At 34.6% G+C, this 19,324-nt stretch overlaps 1 protein-coding gene and 1 long non-coding RNA gene across 6 annotated transcripts; both read right to left on the bottom strand.

Moving 5' to 3' along the window:
- Positions 1-252: 252 nt before the first annotated feature.
- LOC110696631 lies at positions 253-9,468 on the bottom strand. 2 transcript variants are annotated; one of them, XR_002506359.1, is made up of 4 exons: positions 9,076-9,468; positions 7,441-7,610; positions 3,426-3,526; positions 253-442 (listed from the first exon to the last, which is right to left on the bottom strand). It is a non-coding gene; the product is annotated as an uncharacterized LOC110696631 (long non-coding RNA). The 2 variants fall into 2 exon arrangements; XR_002506360.1 differs by lacking the exons at positions 7,441-7,610; positions 9,076-9,468 and adding exons at positions 4,657-4,737; positions 4,843-4,884.
- A 1,076-nt stretch (positions 9,469-10,544) lies between these two features.
- On the bottom strand, positions 10,545-17,700 carry LOC110696632 (BTB/POZ domain-containing protein NPY2-like). 4 transcript variants are annotated; one of them, XM_021873972.1, is made up of 6 exons: positions 17,599-17,700; positions 16,707-16,741; positions 15,898-16,054; positions 14,408-14,477; positions 12,527-13,705; positions 10,545-11,645 (listed from the first exon to the last, which is right to left on the bottom strand). In XM_021873972.1, exons 3-6 carry the CDS (start codon positions 15,957-15,959, stop codon positions 11,088-11,090), a joined length of 1,869 nt encoding a protein of 622 aa, XP_021729664.1. In that variant the 5' UTR covers positions 15,960-16,054; positions 16,707-16,741; positions 17,599-17,700; the 3' UTR covers positions 10,545-11,087. The 4 variants fall into 4 exon arrangements, with proteins under 4 accessions (XP_021729664.1, XP_021729665.1, XP_021729661.1 ...); XM_021873973.1 differs by lacking the exon at positions 17,599-17,700 and adding an exon at positions 17,408-17,487; XM_021873969.1 differs by having other exon boundaries at positions 15,898-16,741.
- Between the last annotated feature and the right edge of the window lie 1,624 nt (positions 17,701-19,324).

The raw sequence follows: 19,324 nt of genomic DNA on the forward strand, positions 1-19,324 counted from the left end.
AAAACCGATGGCAATTAAAGATTTAGCACTGTTTAACCGGTGCTAAAAGGTCATGGCGTGCTTTTTTTTTTAAATACAATTGGCACCAGTTTGAAGCCTAAACCGGTGCCTTTAACTGTTTTTTTCGGCAATAAATAATAATAATAATAATAATAATAATAATAATAATAATAATAATAATAATAATAATAATAATAATTTCTAAATTGAAATAATAAAAATAATACATAGATATTATTTAATAATCTCAAATGCAATACAATAAAGGGTCATATATATTTACAATTCCTCAAAAAAAAAGTGTCATAATAATGTAGTTAAAAAGTTAACAAAATATAAATTCAAATAGAAATGACATTTACAAATTAAAGGTGATGAAAGACGCCAACATGTCTCGAACTTCATTAAATTTCTTGCTTGTCAAAGGACCTCCCTTTTGTACCTTGCAAAATTTGGAACAAACAAAAATTATGTTATAAGTAATTATTTAGGTTATGCATGTAAAAATACATTTACAAGTTCACTTAGGCAAAAACTACTTAGTTAGGCCTATAATATGACTACTACTTCGCTTATTTTCTACATTTCTTATCAAATGAACTCATTTTTTCTCATAACATGTCAATATTACTTAGTTATAGGCGTCTAAGGCTTGAAATCACATGAAAAGAGCAATTCAAGGGTTGTAGGACGCATTTCGTTTCAAAATGGCCCAAATAAGGCCTATATGACTACTAGGATGCCTATTTCCTACATTTTTTATCAAATCAACTCATTTTCACTCATAACATGTCATTATTACTTAGTTATATGCGGCTAAGACTTGAAATTACATGAATTGATCAATTCAAGTGTTTTAGGACGCATTTTGATCCAAAATGCCCCAAGTAAGACCTATATGACTACTAGGATGCCAATTTCCTACATTTCTTGTCAAATCAACTCATTGTTACTCATAACATGTCATTATTACTTAATTATAGGCGGCTAAGGCTTGAAATCACATGAAAAGAGCAATTCAAGTGTTTTAGGACTTATTTTGCTCCAAAATGGCCTAAGTAAGGCCTATATGACTACTAGGATGCCTATTTCCTACATTTCTTGTTAAATCAACTCATTGTTACTCATAACGTGTCATTATTACTTAGTTATAGGCGGTTAAGGCTTGAAATTACATGAATTGAGCAATTCAAGTGTTTTAGGACGCATTTTGATCCAAAATGGCCCAAGTAAGGCCTATATGACTAGTAAGGCCTATATTAATTCTTTTTTAAAGAGAGCAGTTGAGTCCGCAACATTTTATGTTTTCCCAAATACCGTTCGTATACCCTTAACTCGAGCATAAACCTCCTCACCAGTCAATGGCCTAGGCGCAGTCCCCTCTTCCGCTTTCCCATCAAAAACCTTTTTTTACCTACGGTATGGGTGATCGCGCCTGAGCAACCTTCGAGTCCGCACGTACACCTCTTTGTGACAATTATCAAGGTGTATGCTTGGGGTGTCATCAATACAAATGGGGCATGCTTTTTTTCCTTTGTTCTTGTACCCAGACAAGTTGCCATATGCAGGAAAATCATTAATGGTCCACATAAGAGTTGCACGCAATGTGAACATCTTATTCTTATGAGCATTAAAAACGGAAACCCCTTCGTCCCACATCTTTCTCAAATTGTCAACAAGTGGCACAAGATAAACATCTATGTCGTTTCCAGGTTTCCTTGGCCCCGTTATCAAAAGTGAAAGCATTACGTATTTCCGTTTCATGCACAACCAAGGAGGCAAATTGTAGATCACTAAAAGTACCGGCCATGTGCTGTGTTGGGTACTAAGAGTGCCAAATGGATTCATCCCGTCCGTGCACAACCCAAGCCTTAAATTTCTGACAATGTTCTTCCATTGCGGGGAGTCGGCTGGATGCTTCAGCATTCTGTTTTTCTTTCTTCCCTCTGCATGCCACCTCAAGTTTTTAGCGTCTTTTGGTGTTGAGAATAGACGCTTAAACCTTGGAATAATGGGAACATACCACAACACCTTAGCAGGAGGTCCCTTAGTCTAACATTGCAACTCATGCGCTTGTAGCACGACTTCTTGCATCGTGGACACTCCTCCAATTGTTCATATTCATTTCGATACAGAATACAATCATTAGGACATGCATGTATCTTCTTATACTCCAAACCAAATGGACACATGAGCTTATATGCGTAATAATAAGACTTAGGAATTTCATTCCCGTCAGGCAACATCTCACTTAACGCAGTCAACAAAGAAGTAAAACTATTGTCCGTCCACCCATGCTTCAACTTAATGTTAAAAAGTGTTAGCACAGCTGATAGTTTGGAGTATTTTTTGCACTCACGGTACAAAGGCTTTTTAGAAGCCTCCGATAATGACTCAAACATGTCACCTTCAACACCAAGCATCATCTCATCCACCCCTTCATCCTCGACCTCATCCATCTGATCATCCTCAAATCCATCCTCATCACCATTATCAATAATATGTTCATCATTCCTGTATTCCTCGTCCACACGAATCTCATTGCTTCTATCATGCACATCATTCCCATCAACATCCCCACTGTACTATCCTTCTTCACCGTGCCAAATCCACACATGGTATTTAAGCCTAAACCCACGACAAATTACATGATCTCTAATGATTTCAACACTATTGACCACCTTCACATTATTACAATTAACACAAGGTCAATAGAGCCAATCGACACCCATTCTACGCTGATAAGATGTAGCCCTCTCGCTAAACTCTTGAACCCCATCAAAGAATTCCAATGTATCACGTCTACCATACATCCAGCCACGATCCTTCTCCATTAAGTAAATTGTCTCTAAACATAGCAACATATTACGAATAATGTATAATTGCTACATCTATTATATATGTAAATCAAATTCAAACACAAACCATGCATATAACATTCACATAGATAAAAATAATGCATATATGCTTCCAAAGGGTCCTTATCACTCCAACCTAACCCATCCTTGAACGTGTAATCTCACTAGTGAATGTATGTCGACTTTCCAATTTTAAGGAAAATTCGGCAGCATTTCCCCCCAGTTCTCTAAGTACACGATGTAGGTAATTAATTACCCACATACGTACCTAGAGAACAGGGTGAGGAAATGGTAAGCCAAGATATTCCTTAAAATCGAAAAAAAGACATACACTCACCACCTAAGTGAGAGTAAACGTTCAAGAACAGTCCCAACCGGGGACTATTCAAGACTTTCTCCTAATGAGAAAGCCTTGAACGGGTATCTAGGCATATGATGATGCAAGCATTTCATATATTGTTGTATTTATTTGTCATTAAATAATACACAAGTTGTAATAGCATGAAAAACTTTTATTAAATGAATAAAGAGAAAGAAATATAGCTTGGTAAAGTGTATAATTCATACCAATATAGCAAGTACAATGGATGTATTCTTTCTAACTTCCCACTTAAGCTAAATATGTAGTCTTCAGGCTAATAAACTTGTGCTTCAATTCACATATGAATCTATAAAAAAACAAAAAGAAAAAACAAAATAAAAAACAAAAGTTAGTAAGTATGAGAAATGGATAATAAGAAAAGATAGGGGCATATGATTAAGGAAGGAGAGAGAAAATGGGGATAAATTATGCAAAAGCTAGCAATTGTAGCAACCACGGCTAATTAACCATCCTCCATAACACCCGCCACACAGGCCACCACCTTGATACACCACCACTTCGCAGCACCACCCAGTGCAAGTCGCCAACACCAACCATACAAGCACCGCCCAACCACCACGCACTCATCTCAGTTGCTCCACCAAGTTGTTGCAGCCACACTCTTTTTTTTGGTAAATAAGAAACTTTTATTACCAAAGAATAAAACAAAAGGACATATAAACGGCGCAAACTAGACAAGGACCAAGACAAAAAACACACACACCCTACAAAAAGGGAACAATCCTAGCACAAACTAGACAAAACCAAGGCAACAGAATAACAAGAGCAAAAAAACAGCCCATACAGCCACTAAGAACAACACACTACACAGCAACACAGCACCACCAACCACCAACAGCACTACAGCGCAGCACAACAACGTAGTACCCCTAGCAGACCAGGACAACAGTAGGCACCAGCAAGCAGAAGAACAATAGAACAGCCCAAACAACACCCACAAAGACTAAGCAAAACAACCATCACAAGAACAGAAAGCACAAAACAGGAGCAGGACACCTCCGGAATAGAACAGGCCAACACTAAGACAAACACAGCCGGCAAGGGAGAGACAATGCCCTCAGACAGCAAGCGGCAAAGCACCACACACCGACACAACCTGCACCAGGCATTGAGCTGAACAGAACCCAAGACACAACTGCACCAGCCCATAGCTATTTTAGTGGTTGCAGCCACACTCACCGAACAAAACCAGCAGCCCCTGCTTCACCAATCAACCAATCCAACCCACACCACACGTCCACACCTGCCACACCTCACCAAACTCCCCTACTCCGTCACAACCCCCAATTTATCCACTAAATACCACCGCAGCCCAACCACTAAAACAAAAATACCATAAAAAATTTGCATGCAAGCTCACAATAAAGCAATATCTCAATGCACAACAAGTAAAGGAAACCGGAAAGGCAAGCTCACCAGACACCAATGTACACTGTTTGAGGCCTTGACAAGAAGGTCGTTGTTGAGGTGGAGCCGTGCGCGCTTCAATGACAAACCCTAGATTACAAGAACCCTAAAATTACTAAACTGAAAAGCAAACCTCAAAAACCCCAAGAGTGCGAAGGAATTCGATAGTTTAAAAAGACCACAAAAAAATCTTACCTCGAAGCTGCTTCAATGGAGGTGAGAAAGCTCAAAATCCGCTTCAATGGAGAATAAAGAGCACGAGCTTCAATGGAGGAGATAGAGATATGGAGAGAGAAGGAGGTGCAACTGCTTCAATGGAGGTGAGAAAGCTCAGAAACTGCTTCAGTGGAGATGGTGGAAGAGAAGAGTGAATTGAAAAAACGAGGGAAACAAATGAATGAAAATAGGAAGGGAAAGAAATAAATGAAGTCTGACTATTTTTTTTTAATATTTCGCACCGGTTTGAACCGGTGCTAATTCTTTATTTTGCACCGGTTTGGTCTGAACCGGTGCGAAATCTCTTTCCCTCCTTTTTTTTGGCTTTTATGAACCGGTGGGAAAAAGATAAATTGGCACCGGTTTGGTTCAAAACCGGTGCGAAAAGTGTATTTCCCAATCTCGCCTTTTTTTTAGCATCGGTTTTCAAAAACCGGTGCGAAAGCTACGGTGTCTATTTCATTTTTTCTACTAGTGTTTCGAGAATTAACCACCAATTATGCAACTACTAGAAAAGCTAGGACCAATCTAAATAATTTAAGTACAAAAATACTTACCCGCACGCAGTCCGTGTTTAGATTTACAAAAATACAAAACGGAACGTAGTCCGTATGTACTATCCTAGTTAGGCCCCACTAGTTGTCATTTTGTAAAACCTGCACTAGAATATCTATTTCATTCATCCATTCACTTCTAAAGTGAATGACCAATGCATTTTACAAAATAAATCAAGCAACAATTCAAAACGAGCGCAAACTAGTAAATAACTTAGGTGGTTAATCCAATTAACACGCCTAATTAAAACTAGTCAAAGTAATTATTTGATTATGTGAATTAACGCAATAATAATAGCTCAAAATGATTAATGAAGCTCCCACTAAATTCCACCTCCAACTTAATTAAAATTAATCGAATTAAAACTAATTGAGCCGGTTAACCCAAAATTTTGCCAAATAATTTTGCAAGTGCCGGGAAAAACTGAGGCCTATCCTGGTTTTAATTAAAACAAAACCGCAAAATCGCAAAATAATAACCCCTCAATGGCTAAAAGCCTAGCATCCAAGCCATAAGGCTAGGCTTGCTAGGCACCCTACCTAGATGCTATGCGTGGATGCTGGTCGCACAGCCACAGCAGCGCACAAGTGCATGCCAGCACTAGCAGCGTCGTCGCAGCATGCCCAGCATGCTTGCGTGTCGTTGGTGCTAGCGCGCATGCATGTGCTAGCTGCATGCGCTGCAAGGCAGCCTTGCCTTGCGGCTGGGCAATGTCTGGCAGTCGCGCCCCCACGCAACACGCATCACATGCACACACTCCCTCGCACACCCTCGCACATGCCTTGGCTCGGCAATAACATGTGGGCTGTCGCAAGCAGCCCTACTAGCCGAGCCTAGGTGCTCAAAGCATCGACTTCGATTTTGTGAGTTGTGCTTCCTTTTATTCCAAATTTTTGTGTGACATAAATTAATTCTAAATTGATTGTAAAACTAATATTGAGTCATATTGAAAATAAAATAAGTCCAACTTAATTAAATTCAATTATAGTGCACAAACCAAAATGAATTCAAGAACCAATCTTTAAATTATTTTTGGCTCAACTTGATGCAATAAAAATTGAGGGTTATTCTCACAATTAATTTAAGCAACATATTAACAATGAGATTTGACAAAATAGTTGAATAAATAACCAATCTTTCAATGAAATAATTTATCCAACACTTATGCACATTTGAATATTGTAACCTTCCAATATGAAGAACAATAATATTTCAAGCATAAGTATAAACATTTAAGATTTTAATGAACTTCCAAAATGATTAAAACCGAAAATTAGTTCATTATGGATTTTAGCAAGTTAAGATCCAACCAAATAAACAATTAAAGATTTAGTCTTTAACATTTTAGGGGGCTTCAAAAATACATACCACCATAAACATTCACACTCCAAGCAATTTATTTGGAAAAATGTGTAATTTCAAGTTTATGTGAAAATGAGAGCTCACCAAATTAAGCACCAATATGACTTCATAAACATGCTTAATAAGGGTTAAAATTGCAGAAGATTAATGGTATAATCAAACACATAATCCAACAATTGCATGCCAAAATTAATCAAGGTATAAAGATTTAAAAAAAAATTCGTCAAAAACAAAAAACCCTTCGAAAACCACTTTCTAGGTGGATTTTGGCTTTTGGAAGGCCATTTTTAAATACTTTGTGGATAAAGAATGATTTACAACGTTGATTCCACCCAAAATTCACTATTTTTGAGTCAAAATCGGGGTTCATAAGCCAAAAATAGCATAAATACAATTTTAATCTAATTAAAAATGAGCTCCTAATCTAATTAGGATGCTAAACCAGAAATTTAAATCCATTTAAATCACCTTAATTAATTTTTAGTTGTGAAAATTAAATGCAAGAGGCTCATATACCGCTGTTGGATTTTGCGGTGTCCAACACCGCGCGGAAACAAAACCCGATAATCGAATCACATGCATAATAATTACAACATAAACACAAGCATGCAAATAAACAAAACACAAACAAACAAAGAGAAGAGAGAGAAAGAAACTCACCCTAGATGCGTGCTTCGCTCACTCAATAAGCTCGGAATTGAAAGCTTCAAGCTCCGCAAGTGCGAAACCTCCGACGGCTTCAACACTTTGAAATAAGGATTAGGATTATTTATGGTGGATATATTTCAAAGTGTTGAAGCAACTGCATAATGCATAGTATAGAAGAGCACCTGAAAGGAGGGGAGCAACCAAGCAACGAGCAAGTTAAACATATTTAAATCGTAGAATATATAATGCATTTACCACACTAATAATATTTTGTAAAAATATTCAAAACATAAGACAATGTTCCTTAAAAGTTAAATTCTACAAGTGAATATCACAAAAAATTACATTTCCTTCTTTACAACATTGATAAAAACAAGTTCAATAGTTGTTCGAAACAAAATCCTACTAGATGACTCATTAATACAATAAAACATTTCTGTCCAACAAAAAAAAAAAAGTAAAATAAAATACAAAAGTGGTGGATGCAAGATCAATAGAAGAACTTTAAATATAAACCTACAAGTTGTTCCCATAAAAGACATCGCTACCAAGTGCTCTATGAAGCTTTCAATCCAAAGTGATCAGGGCCGTCTCCGACAATTTAGATGCCCTGTTCTAATAGTAAAAATTAGGCCCTAATAATTTTTAAGGACCATTTTTAACTAAAGGTAAAAAGCATCATTATTATATAACGATTTTTTTTAACAATTTATAGAGCCAAAATTAATAATGCTAAGTTTTTCTTGAAAATTAATGCTTCACATTTCAGAGGAAAAAAAGAGAAACACAATCCGTGATTTAATCAACCTCTACACTCCATAGAGCAAAGACCATAGTTCCAGGTCTACAAACTCTAATGGAAGAATTCTTGGCTAAAGAACTTGTGGATTGAACCGAATTACAATTGAAAATAGATTGTAATTGTTTGTTTTTTGGTGCAAAGATTGTAATTGTTTGTGGGTATGGAAGTACTTAATATTGGTTTAATAGAGTATGAAAATAAATTGGATGTTCATGTGAATTGAAGTCGGATTATTATAATTGAGAATAAATTGTTGCTTTAAGTTTGCCTAAAAAATTGTAGTAGTTGGGTACAATTAAGGGAATTAGCCAGTAAAGAGAGATAAAAAAAGAGTGTTTAATTTTAATTGGAAATATAAAAACTAAAGTCAAAGACTTAATTTTGGAGAAGAAAGAAGAATTTGATTATCTAAAGAGTTTGGATAGAGTTTTGGAAATGGTAGCCTTGTTTTACGACAATATAATAAAGATGAGATATTTACTTTTTTTTTTTTTTTTTTTTTTTTTTTTTTAACTTGAACCAACGAAATTTTAGGGCCCTCATTTTTGGAGGCCCTGTACTGTGTATCATACAAAACCGGCTCTAAGACGGGCCTCAAAGTGATGTCCAAAAACCACAAAATTACTCACCAAAACTTACACAAATGTCAAACAATTATACAAAAACTCCAAAAAAAAATCCATACAAAATCGAACACAAATCCATACAAAATGAACTAAAATGTACAAAAATCCAAAAAAAAAAACAAAAATACATCGAATAAACATAAATCTAGGAGAATAAAAAAAGCAAAAAAAAAAAAAAAAAAAAAAAAAAAAAAAAAACACACACAAATACCAACATACCTTTGAAATTTGACCAAAAAACGGAAGCTTGGTAGTACTTATCTCGAATTTTCATGGGTTTGCTAATTAATATATTAAACTATTTGTAAGGGCTAGTCCTAACGCCGCCGTCAACGGTCATTGGTGTTTTGAGCGTGACGGAATCGGTAAAGTTAGGGTTAGGGTTAGGGTTTCGTGGTTCCTGGTGCTGGTAAGGCTAGGCCTATCGCCGCCGTCAGGAGTGGTTCATGACAGAAACGAAGAAGTTAGGGTTAGGGTTTTGGAGTTCTTTGCCTTCGTGTTCCGAGTTATGGGTACCGGTGATTATGGCTTTACCTATGGTCTGTTTATTTACCTCTCTTTCCTTGTTTTAAGCTTGTTTTCAACCTCTTTTGCAATTAGGGGGTCTCTTGGTTGGTGTATGTTACTTAACTTTGTAAGTTGTTTTTACTTAAGTTTTTTATATGGATGGTTGTTGTCTTGTTGGTTTGTTGGTATAGTCCTATGGTGTATTTCTTACACTTTGGTGGGGTGGCTATGCCTTGAGTGGAACTCTCTTTTGGTAGTTGAATTTTTAAAGGATAAAGGAGTGTTATTGTGGGAGCGTTGGTTTGTGTTGGTTTCTTCCATAAGGGTTACAAGGTACTACTATAGTGCCCTGTTTGTTTCTAATTTGTTGGTTGTGGTGTTCGATAAAGAGTTGGTTGGTGTTCTTTGGTCCTTGTTAGTGTTCTATTTCGATTTCAAATGTCGGAAGATATTTAGAGAATTGACTATGTCTAATTCTCTTGATAATTTAGCAACGGTTTTTCAAATTGTTGCCCTGAAGGCGGCTCCACAAATGCAAAGTTTGGGGGTTCATAGCATGTCATCTGTAGTCCCTCTTCTTGAGGAGAGGCTACGAGTACCTGTTTACGGTACACGGTCGCAAGTTGCGACTCGTTTTACCCGGTGTGGCCATGACACTCTCTTTTTACCAACTCTTTTGCCTCTATGGGTTTGCTCTTCTACAACAATGTTTACTCCGTCCTTATCTCAACTGTGGTGCCTATTAAGAAGTATGATCCAAGACAAGCAGATTTGGTAACAAGTAATCGAGACTTGTCAATCAAAAAGTTTTTAAGTTTTTGCTTTTGTTTATATCGGTTTGTAAGAGCTAGTTTGGCTCGTTTAAGTGTTTCGTAGTTTGTAATAGTTGAATTTTCTATTGTCAAAAAAAAAATAAAAAAAATGACAAATGCAGCCTTTTTTTTATTTTCAAATTTACCAATATGCAATTTCAATCACATACTTATCTCTAATTATCAATAAGTCATAATCATAGAATTTTGACATTTTGAAGATATATATTGAGAATAATCTAACAACTGATATTCAAAGTGTAGTACATGAAAGACTTCAACTTAAAAAATTTAGAAGAAATATATACATATACAAATCAAAGTGTAGTACATGAAAGACTTCAACTTAAAAAATTTAGAAGAAATATATACATATACAAATGGACACGTTATTTGAACATACATAAATGATCAAACTTCTAATATTCTAACATTTCATACATTAGTACGAATACAATCTAGAATTAGGTTATTTTGATTTATCAATCCCGCCTATAGAAAAACTCTACATAAACTAAACATCTAGCTACAACTATGCTAAATTGTTAAATATCACTTCAAATTATCAAAACAATACTGCTCTCAAATTCAGGAATTTTCTGAAGTACTGCGTAGGTTAAATGGATCAAAGATAACAAATTTGATTGATCAATCATCAATGTCAATCAGTAATTTTTTTTAAGTTAAATTATAGACATTTTGTCCATATATAATTATTAATTAACATTGCTGTATCTCCAATATTCCCCATACTACAGCAGTACAGCTTACCTTTTTACTCGAAAGGGCAGATAATCACTAATCCTAGACATCTAATGTGTTCAACAGAAAATCGAAAGTGTTACAACAAAAGAAGAGGGGGGATCAGAACTCAGGAGACTTACAATGAGACAACTATAATTCAATAATGTACTAAGAAACTGAAATCCTCCTGTTAGCAGAAGACGTAGATTTTGCATATTCAGGATTTGCAGTACTGGGACTTTCTGATGAATCTGAACCGCTTGTATCAGCATTAGCATGTTTGTTTGACAAAAGCTTCGAAAATATCTTCTTCGTCATGAGCAACCCCTTCACTTTGTGAAGAGAAGTCTTGTCAACACTAGGTCTACCTTCTATGAATTTCTCACTTCTCTTCCTCTCCAACTTCAAAGCAGCTAACTCACCCTTTAAGGCCTTCAATTCCTCGGCTGTAGCTACTGTGTCCCAATCTTCATCTGCGTTAGGTGTTGACCTTGAGCTCCTCATAGACCCACTGTTCAAGTCTCTGATGCTCTTTGGCAGGTCAGGTGTGCTGGTCCCAGATGTAGCTGCAGCACGAACCTGCTCAAAGAAAAGCACCTGAACAATCACCCTCATTGGGAGCCTTTCATTTTGCACTGCATGCATGCATGCATCGACTGATAACTTCTTGCAGTCCATGTATCTACATATCTTCTTCCTCTCACTCTTGTTGATCTCAGGGTGTTCCTGCATTTACAGACACGACAAGATACTTCTAAGTTACAGCAGAGAAATGAAAAAAATGGGTCTCAAATTTCTTTTCCTACTCACAACTCACCCCCAAATTCTATTATGATACTACCTCCGTTAAATATTAGTTGTAACTTTGGAATATTTTATATCTCGCAAATAATACCCCAAAGTTGCAACTACTATTTAACGGAGGTAGTATAAAGTTTTCTTTTGAATTCTTCTATCCAGTTGAAGAAACCATTATCATCAATAAAATAAGAATTATCTCAACATAAGTATCTACTTTGATCCATATAGGAAGAATGGACGTATAATCTCAACAGAACTACTTTTAAAAATACCCGGAGTAAAAATAAAGCCTATGAAAAGCAGGATTAAGAATTTGAAATGTAGAAAAAATGTGCAAGTTATGTTGTTACAAATTTAAATCAAGAACTGTAATTTGAGATGATCTTGAATCCTAGTACAGCAGTTGCAATAGCAATGTGCCAAAATCCACTCCCTTCATGACTTCATCCCTTTTTTTTTTTTTTTTTTTTGGTACAGATTTTTCATTATTGGTTGTCTCAAATTATTTGCACACTATCATTTCAATCAAACTTGGGCTTATTTTCTATTTATATAACTCACTCTTAGTTTTCCATTATCCACTTTTCTTAATCTTTGCACCAGATAATTGTAGTGTTTTTTAATTTTTATTTTTTTTTTAATTACAGAGCAATTGTAGTTTTTATTAATTATTTTATGCCACTACACTTAATGAACTATTGCATAATATTTCACATACCAATACACTTTGAGTACTCAGGCAGAGACAAGAAATGCATTAACCAAGAATTCTTGACAATGATGCATAATAAATATAGATTAATTACCTTGAGATACATGTCAATTGCACGATATAGCCCATCGTGTCCAGGCCTGGAGATTGTAGATACCATCTCTGTGAGTTCAACAAACTTTGACACGGGCAGATTCAGATCCCTTGCTATTTCAGTAAGGTATCCATCAATCAACTTGGCCACCATTAGTTTTGATGCTTCAGACAATATTCCAGGTTTTTTAAATTCCTGAGCCTCATCTGCCTCTAGTGCTTCAATTTCAGAATATTGATCTCGGATGAAAAACTCATGTACTATGTTCAGTACAATATCAACATCATACATCAAAGAATCACCTTCTGGTGCTCTGATTAAAAGGTCACTGACTGAGGCCTGCTCTAGTTGGTGTCCGATTTTCTTGATTAACTCTTTCTTCAACACTTCACTAGAGTCTACTAGTATGGCTGCTTTTAGCAATTTCAGCAAAAAGCTACACGACACACAACCTTTCTCATCAGGTAGGAGAAAAATGATTGTATCAACAGTGGATCGATAATTTGTCAAATCACTAGACCTAGTCACACCCTTGACGAGACCAGGCAATTGTCGATACACATAAGCTTTTAGAGCTTCTCCAATCACTTCACCACAAACAACGCCTTTGCTATTGATACTAACTAGAACTCTTTTATATAACTCAACCTCAAGCTCGCACAAGTCCTCAACCCACCAATCGTTTGGCACCACTTTATAATTCATTGCACCATTCCAATTTGATTCACTTCCATTTTCCTCTAGAAGCTTTTTCCGGTTGTATGTGTAGGACCAATCCACCTTGGAAGTGTCAATAACTGCTCTGGAAGCGATAGCCTCAACACAGTGACTAATCAACTTCAGATCCTCAGACCATGGGAGCAAATACATAGTTGTCTGCAGAACTATGATAGAATCCTTCCAGCTCCGAAAGATGATAGAGTTCAGGAAGGCATCAATTTTGTATGCAAGGTTGCCTTTCTCCATAGTTTCATGCATACCCAAGTACTCAGCCGCACAACGAGCAGCAACAACATTGTGAGCATTTAAGGTAACCACCATTCCATAACAGAATTTGGCACAAATTTCAAATGCAGCAGGCCCTCCTGGAATGTCTGTGATAGTTACTTCATCATTACTCTGTTCATTTGCCGTTGAAACCAACTTTTGCAACTGAGAACTCTTGGAGAGGAGAGGGAACTGTAAAAAAAATACAAGGAAGCTGTGAGTATTTGTGGGAAAACTTTATGGTATATGTCATTGTCTAGTGAGCTGATAACATAAATTCTATGGAAGAAATTCTTCGTTCTTTTCTTAATTATTTCATTTAATTTTCTATTTGGAGAATAGAGAAACTGAGCAAATTATAAGAAGTTCTTTTAGCATCCAATTAAATGGTATCTTACAACATTTTACTGGGTTGTGATTGAATAAGTTTACCGAACCAGAGTAATCTTTTGAGTTTTCGAAACCCTGAGGCATTGAAGACAACCACCTCGGTATAGTTGAAGTGTTATGTACATAATTTGCGCTTTCCACGAATTATGCAGGATTGGCTCTAATCCTTTGATACTTTTTAGCACAATAATTTGTAATTAAACATAAGACAAAGAAAACATTCCTGTCATGCCCATGCTATATTTCAACGAGTAAGGTGAAGCCCAAACATCCTAGGTATAGGAGGTTCAGGTTAGTCCATTTAATAATATTGTCGAGGCCATCTAGCAATGGGAAATGCAAAAAAAGAACAAAAACTACCGCAAATGCAAAGATTAAATAAAAAAATAAAATAAAAAAAATAAAATAAAAACAGAACAATAACATGATGGCCTTCATCTGACAAACAACTAAGAGCTGAAATTCTCAGAGAAAAGCACCAATTTATCTTGATAATTGTCGTACCTTGTGCAGATAAAACTTCACATCTCCAACATTGACAACAATGTCAGTAGACAGCTCTGTGGCCACATACCTACACATGCCATAGAACATGTATTGATATAAATAACCAAGTCAACTCCATATAATATAAAAGTTATGAAGAGAAAAAAATTTAGCTAAAATCAAGTAGGTTAACACTGCTACATTAAATTTTGCCATCTAACCAAATTAGACTGCTGCTAATACAAACAAAAGAAACCATGAACACATTAATTTTATTTCACTACACTTTAATCAATGAATTTAACATAGCATCCATTCCATTAATCTAAATTAGAACAATGAACCAAAGCATTTCCACATGTGTGCTAATGATTCGATTTTGTAAATGAAGTAGGAAATATTGAAGTTTTAAGCACACATCAAATTTTCTACTGTTAAGAAATTATTCAAATAGTTGACTGGTCCATAACAATAACTTGAGAGATCGGAGTGGGTGCCTGACAAAGAATGGCATGCCCATAGTTCACCTTTTTCGGAATGATATTAGTCCAATAAATTTAAAAGAAGTGATAACAAATTTTGGATCAGAAACATACATATAATGTTTGTAGGGCTGATGTAAACTTATGATATTTCGAACTTATGACATCTTATGAGCAGAAAAAATAAGCAATTTAGGTGTGAAGGCCAATAAAGCTTAGGGATCTTCAAATAATGACAGTAACCTATGTTGAAGTGATTATTATCTCATTATCAGATTTATAAGCTGAAAGTAAAGAAAGATTGAAGCACATATAATATATAAACATTTAATTGCAAGTAGCCAACAGATTCATGTGCAAGTATGCAGGATATCTCTTACTTGCCTATGCAATCATATATTGCTTATTATAAATAAAAATGATGATTGATTCAAGCAATTTTTTCTTGCTTCCCTACATCCAAAACAAATTCTGTTCTTATTTTCGATCCAAACTCGAGAAAGTTTCTAATAAATTTGTTGAAAATTCTCTCTGAAGATGCCACATGCTCCTAATCTCTTTCTTTAAAGATCCATTCAGATTTAAGGAAAGAACTTAGTACAGAACCTTAAGGCTCTGTTTACTCCAAATAGGTGAACCAGAAATTTATCCTAAAATCGCCAAAAATCAAAATCTCTCTCTCCTAACAGAAGATGAATTAGCAGACCTAAATAGCTTAATCTGTCTGGCTCAGTGGAAAGGCAGTACACAAATCACTGTCAATATGATGAAATTAAAATACCCTACTTTTGACTAGGGATGTTTTCCAGTGAATATACAACCACCTAAAATTGATCAAATTGTCCAAAATGGCAGGAAGTCCCCAGCATAAGAATTAATCTAAACTTGGCAAGTCAGACAAATTGCACAGACACCGATTAATGAAATAGAACATAAATTACCCCAAAAACAGCAAAAAATAAAAACTGAAAACAGCACCAATACTACTATCATGACTAATATCACTACTAGGCTGTAAGATCTAACCTGACATGCTTATCTTCACTTTGAAATGTATCTGGCTTTGATCCAAGTTTCATAAACTTCATCTTGGTCGGTAAAGATCTGGACTATCGTTACTTTTACACAAAGGTGCTGTATCTTCTATAGAAAACTAATCGATCCGAGGACATCAATTCCCAGACTATACAAATGTGTATGCAATAATGAAACATATACACGAATCAAGAAAACTTTCCTGAAAATGGAACATTTAACCCCCCCAGGGAGTGGGACCAAATAACTAGATTTAACAGAAAGGTTTAGTTTCAAGATAATTTAGAAAGATCTCAAGGGAGAGGACATATGCAGCCAGCAAGAACGAATCTTGGCGGAAACTAAGCCAGAATGGTGAATGGGAAAGAGAGAGAACGAAATGAGATCGAGTAACTTTTAATAAAGGACTCTCTTGTATGACAAGAGAACCTAAGAAGTGCCTGTTTCCCTGGGCGGCGGCAAACCCCATGAACCCCGGGCAAACAAAGTTAAGTAAGGAGACATAAACAACAGATTCATAACACTAAAATAATTCTTACAGTCAGTGACACCCACAAGCATCTGACTCCCTAACTCACACCACCTTCTCTGCTCAATTTCTTAATAATTCTTTCCTTTAATGTCTCACTTTTCGCTCTTTGTTCTCCTTATTTTAAACCATTTTAAAGATCCACACAACCAAGACATTCAACATACTCATCAAAAATCAAAATACTTCAAGTTCCAACTCCATTAATCAAATGCAATTTAATCAAAACCTATGATTTCGCCACGTATTATTAAACAATAACTAAGTTTACCGTTACTACACCAACGAAGCCGCGAAAATCTGCAACTGAAAAACAGCATCTGGGTATCAGTTCAGGATAACACCAAAATAATACAAGTACTAGACACAAAGCATCTATTGTACTTTAAAATAATACAATCTGACTAAGAAGATTACAGCAATGCAATAACTTATTTTATATGGGATTTTTACAATCAACATTAACTGCCAACAAAGAACTTCAATTATGGGAAATCTGAAGAATCCCATGAGAATCTACTCAGATGAATCACAAACAAATCTGCTTTAATTAGCCAAATTTCCAACAAAGCATATGGGTTGAATTAAAATCAAATAATTTGGGTAAAATGTATGAATATTTTTATAAAAATAAAATTAATTCACTGTAATTCATGATCTAACAAATATGTATCAAATAGGGTCAAATAAAAATATCTTCTTTTGTAGATTATAACTGAAATTAAAAACTTTTGACCAAATAAAATAAATAGAACAAAACCCAAAAGCAACTCTCCTTGTAAGCGCCAACAAAACCCAAGAAAATTAAGTACAATGTTAAACACTCAGTTTGGCAGTTTTATTCGGCAATTGGAAACTGAAGAATTTGGCAAAAGAACTGCATTTTAAAACAACAAAAAAATGTATTGATGTAAATTAATTTGAACATACGAACAAAATATGTTAAATTTTAAATTCAAAGAACAAACGTACGTATGCTTATGTTACAGAAATTGCGGAAAATTATTAGGAAACACAAAGAACCCTGAAACACAGAAGCTAAAGTAATAGTGAAGCAAACATTTTAATTAATATTCTCAAATCAAATAAAATAGTAAAATCAAAGTAAACCACAAATTATAAGGAGCATGTGCATGAATTATCAAGTTTAATGCTTTACTCACCAATACAAATTCAATATTGGCAGGGTGGTCACAGATCAGTGAACTAGGAAGTTGTATAGGAGCACGACGGATCATAAATACGGAGTCTTGTCGATAAAGCTTGTGCGCGGTTTGTTTGTATTTTTTCAAACAAAATATTTTACTAAATATATATGTATTAGGTATTTGCTTATTTAATACTTGAATTTTTTATTATAAAATAAAGTATTAATTTTGTTTTCATATATAGATAAACTAATGTAAAAAGATAATATTTTACTCCCTTCGTTTTTTTTAAATGCATCACTTCCTAATTTGGTAACTTTATACTATATTTTATCATTTTTCTCTCTTAATTTAAACCCCACTTAAATTATTTTATCATTTCTCTCTCCTTTATGGTCCTCACTTATATGATAAAAATATTTACTCTCCCTCACATTCTTTCTCTTTCATGTTCCCTATTTAACTTTTACTATAATAAATTATTCATCCACTCACAATATATATTACTCTCCTAAATCTCCGCGCATCACCAAGTGATGCAAATAAAAATAAAATAAAAAAAACGGAGGGAGTATTTCACAAAATTCCATATGTGATTGGTCACACCACGTGGCCTTTATTTTAAAATAAATTGTAAATTGTCTCTCATTCGTTATAATTTAGATATGATTTCAAATCTTAAAGGATAATATTTAATATTTAATTAATTTAAACTTAAAAATCTCATTTGCCAATTTTGCTTACATGGCAAATGAATTATTTAATTCTAAAAGAAATTATATTCTCTTATTTAATTGGCTATTACTAATAATTGTAATCCTACATGACACATTAAGAAAATTAAATCCTACATGGCTCTCTAAAAACTCAAGAAAAAACTCCGCTTTTTATATATACTAGATGAAGGTTTGTTTATATTTTAAAACAAAATATTTTTTGTATTTATGTGATAAAATTTGTTATTTTATTTCATTTAATATTTTTATTTAAAAATAAATTGTGAATTTCTCTCATTCGTTATATATATAGATAAAATTCCTAATCTCAAAAGATAATATATTATATCTAATTAAATTAAACTTTAAATCTCATTCGCCAATTTTGCTTACGTGGCATTTGAATTATTTAATTCTAAAAGAAATTAATAATATCTTATTTCATTGGCTACCACCAAAATTTATAATCCTACATGGCGCGCTAAGAAAATTAAATCTTATGTGGCTCTCTAAAGACTCAGGAAAAAATTCCCTTTTATATATATACTAGTACGTGCCCCGAGCGTTGCCCCGTATACCCATTTTAAAGAGTGTACGTAATTGTAGGCATGCTTTGTATCATAATTATAATTATAATTATTATAATAATAATAATAATAATAATAATAATAATAATAATTAGTATTTATATTTTATTTCAAATGTTAGATAAAAAAAGAGAGTAGAAACACTGCCTACTATTCTTTTTGAGCGTTTATTATTATTTTCTACTTTTGTAAGTTGCACTATATTCACTTGGTCTACTTCGACCAATGTTTGTGAATTATACATACAAAAATATATATAATTAAGATCACTACAAGAAATAGACCGATTTTCGACGGACTATTTCCGACGGACACGTATTTCCGTCGGAAAAATAAGAAATTTCGACAGATTTTTTTCCCTCGGAAATTTCCGAAGGAATAAAAATCCGTCGGAATATATGGGTATTTTGACGGAATATTCCGTCAGAAAGTTAATTT

This window comes from Chenopodium quinoa, unplaced genomic scaffold, assembly GCF_001683475.1.
Source record: "Chenopodium quinoa cultivar QQ74 unplaced genomic scaffold, ASM168347v1, whole genome shotgun sequence".
Classification (NCBI taxonomy): Eukaryota; Viridiplantae; Streptophyta; class Magnoliopsida; order Caryophyllales; family Amaranthaceae; genus Chenopodium; species Chenopodium quinoa.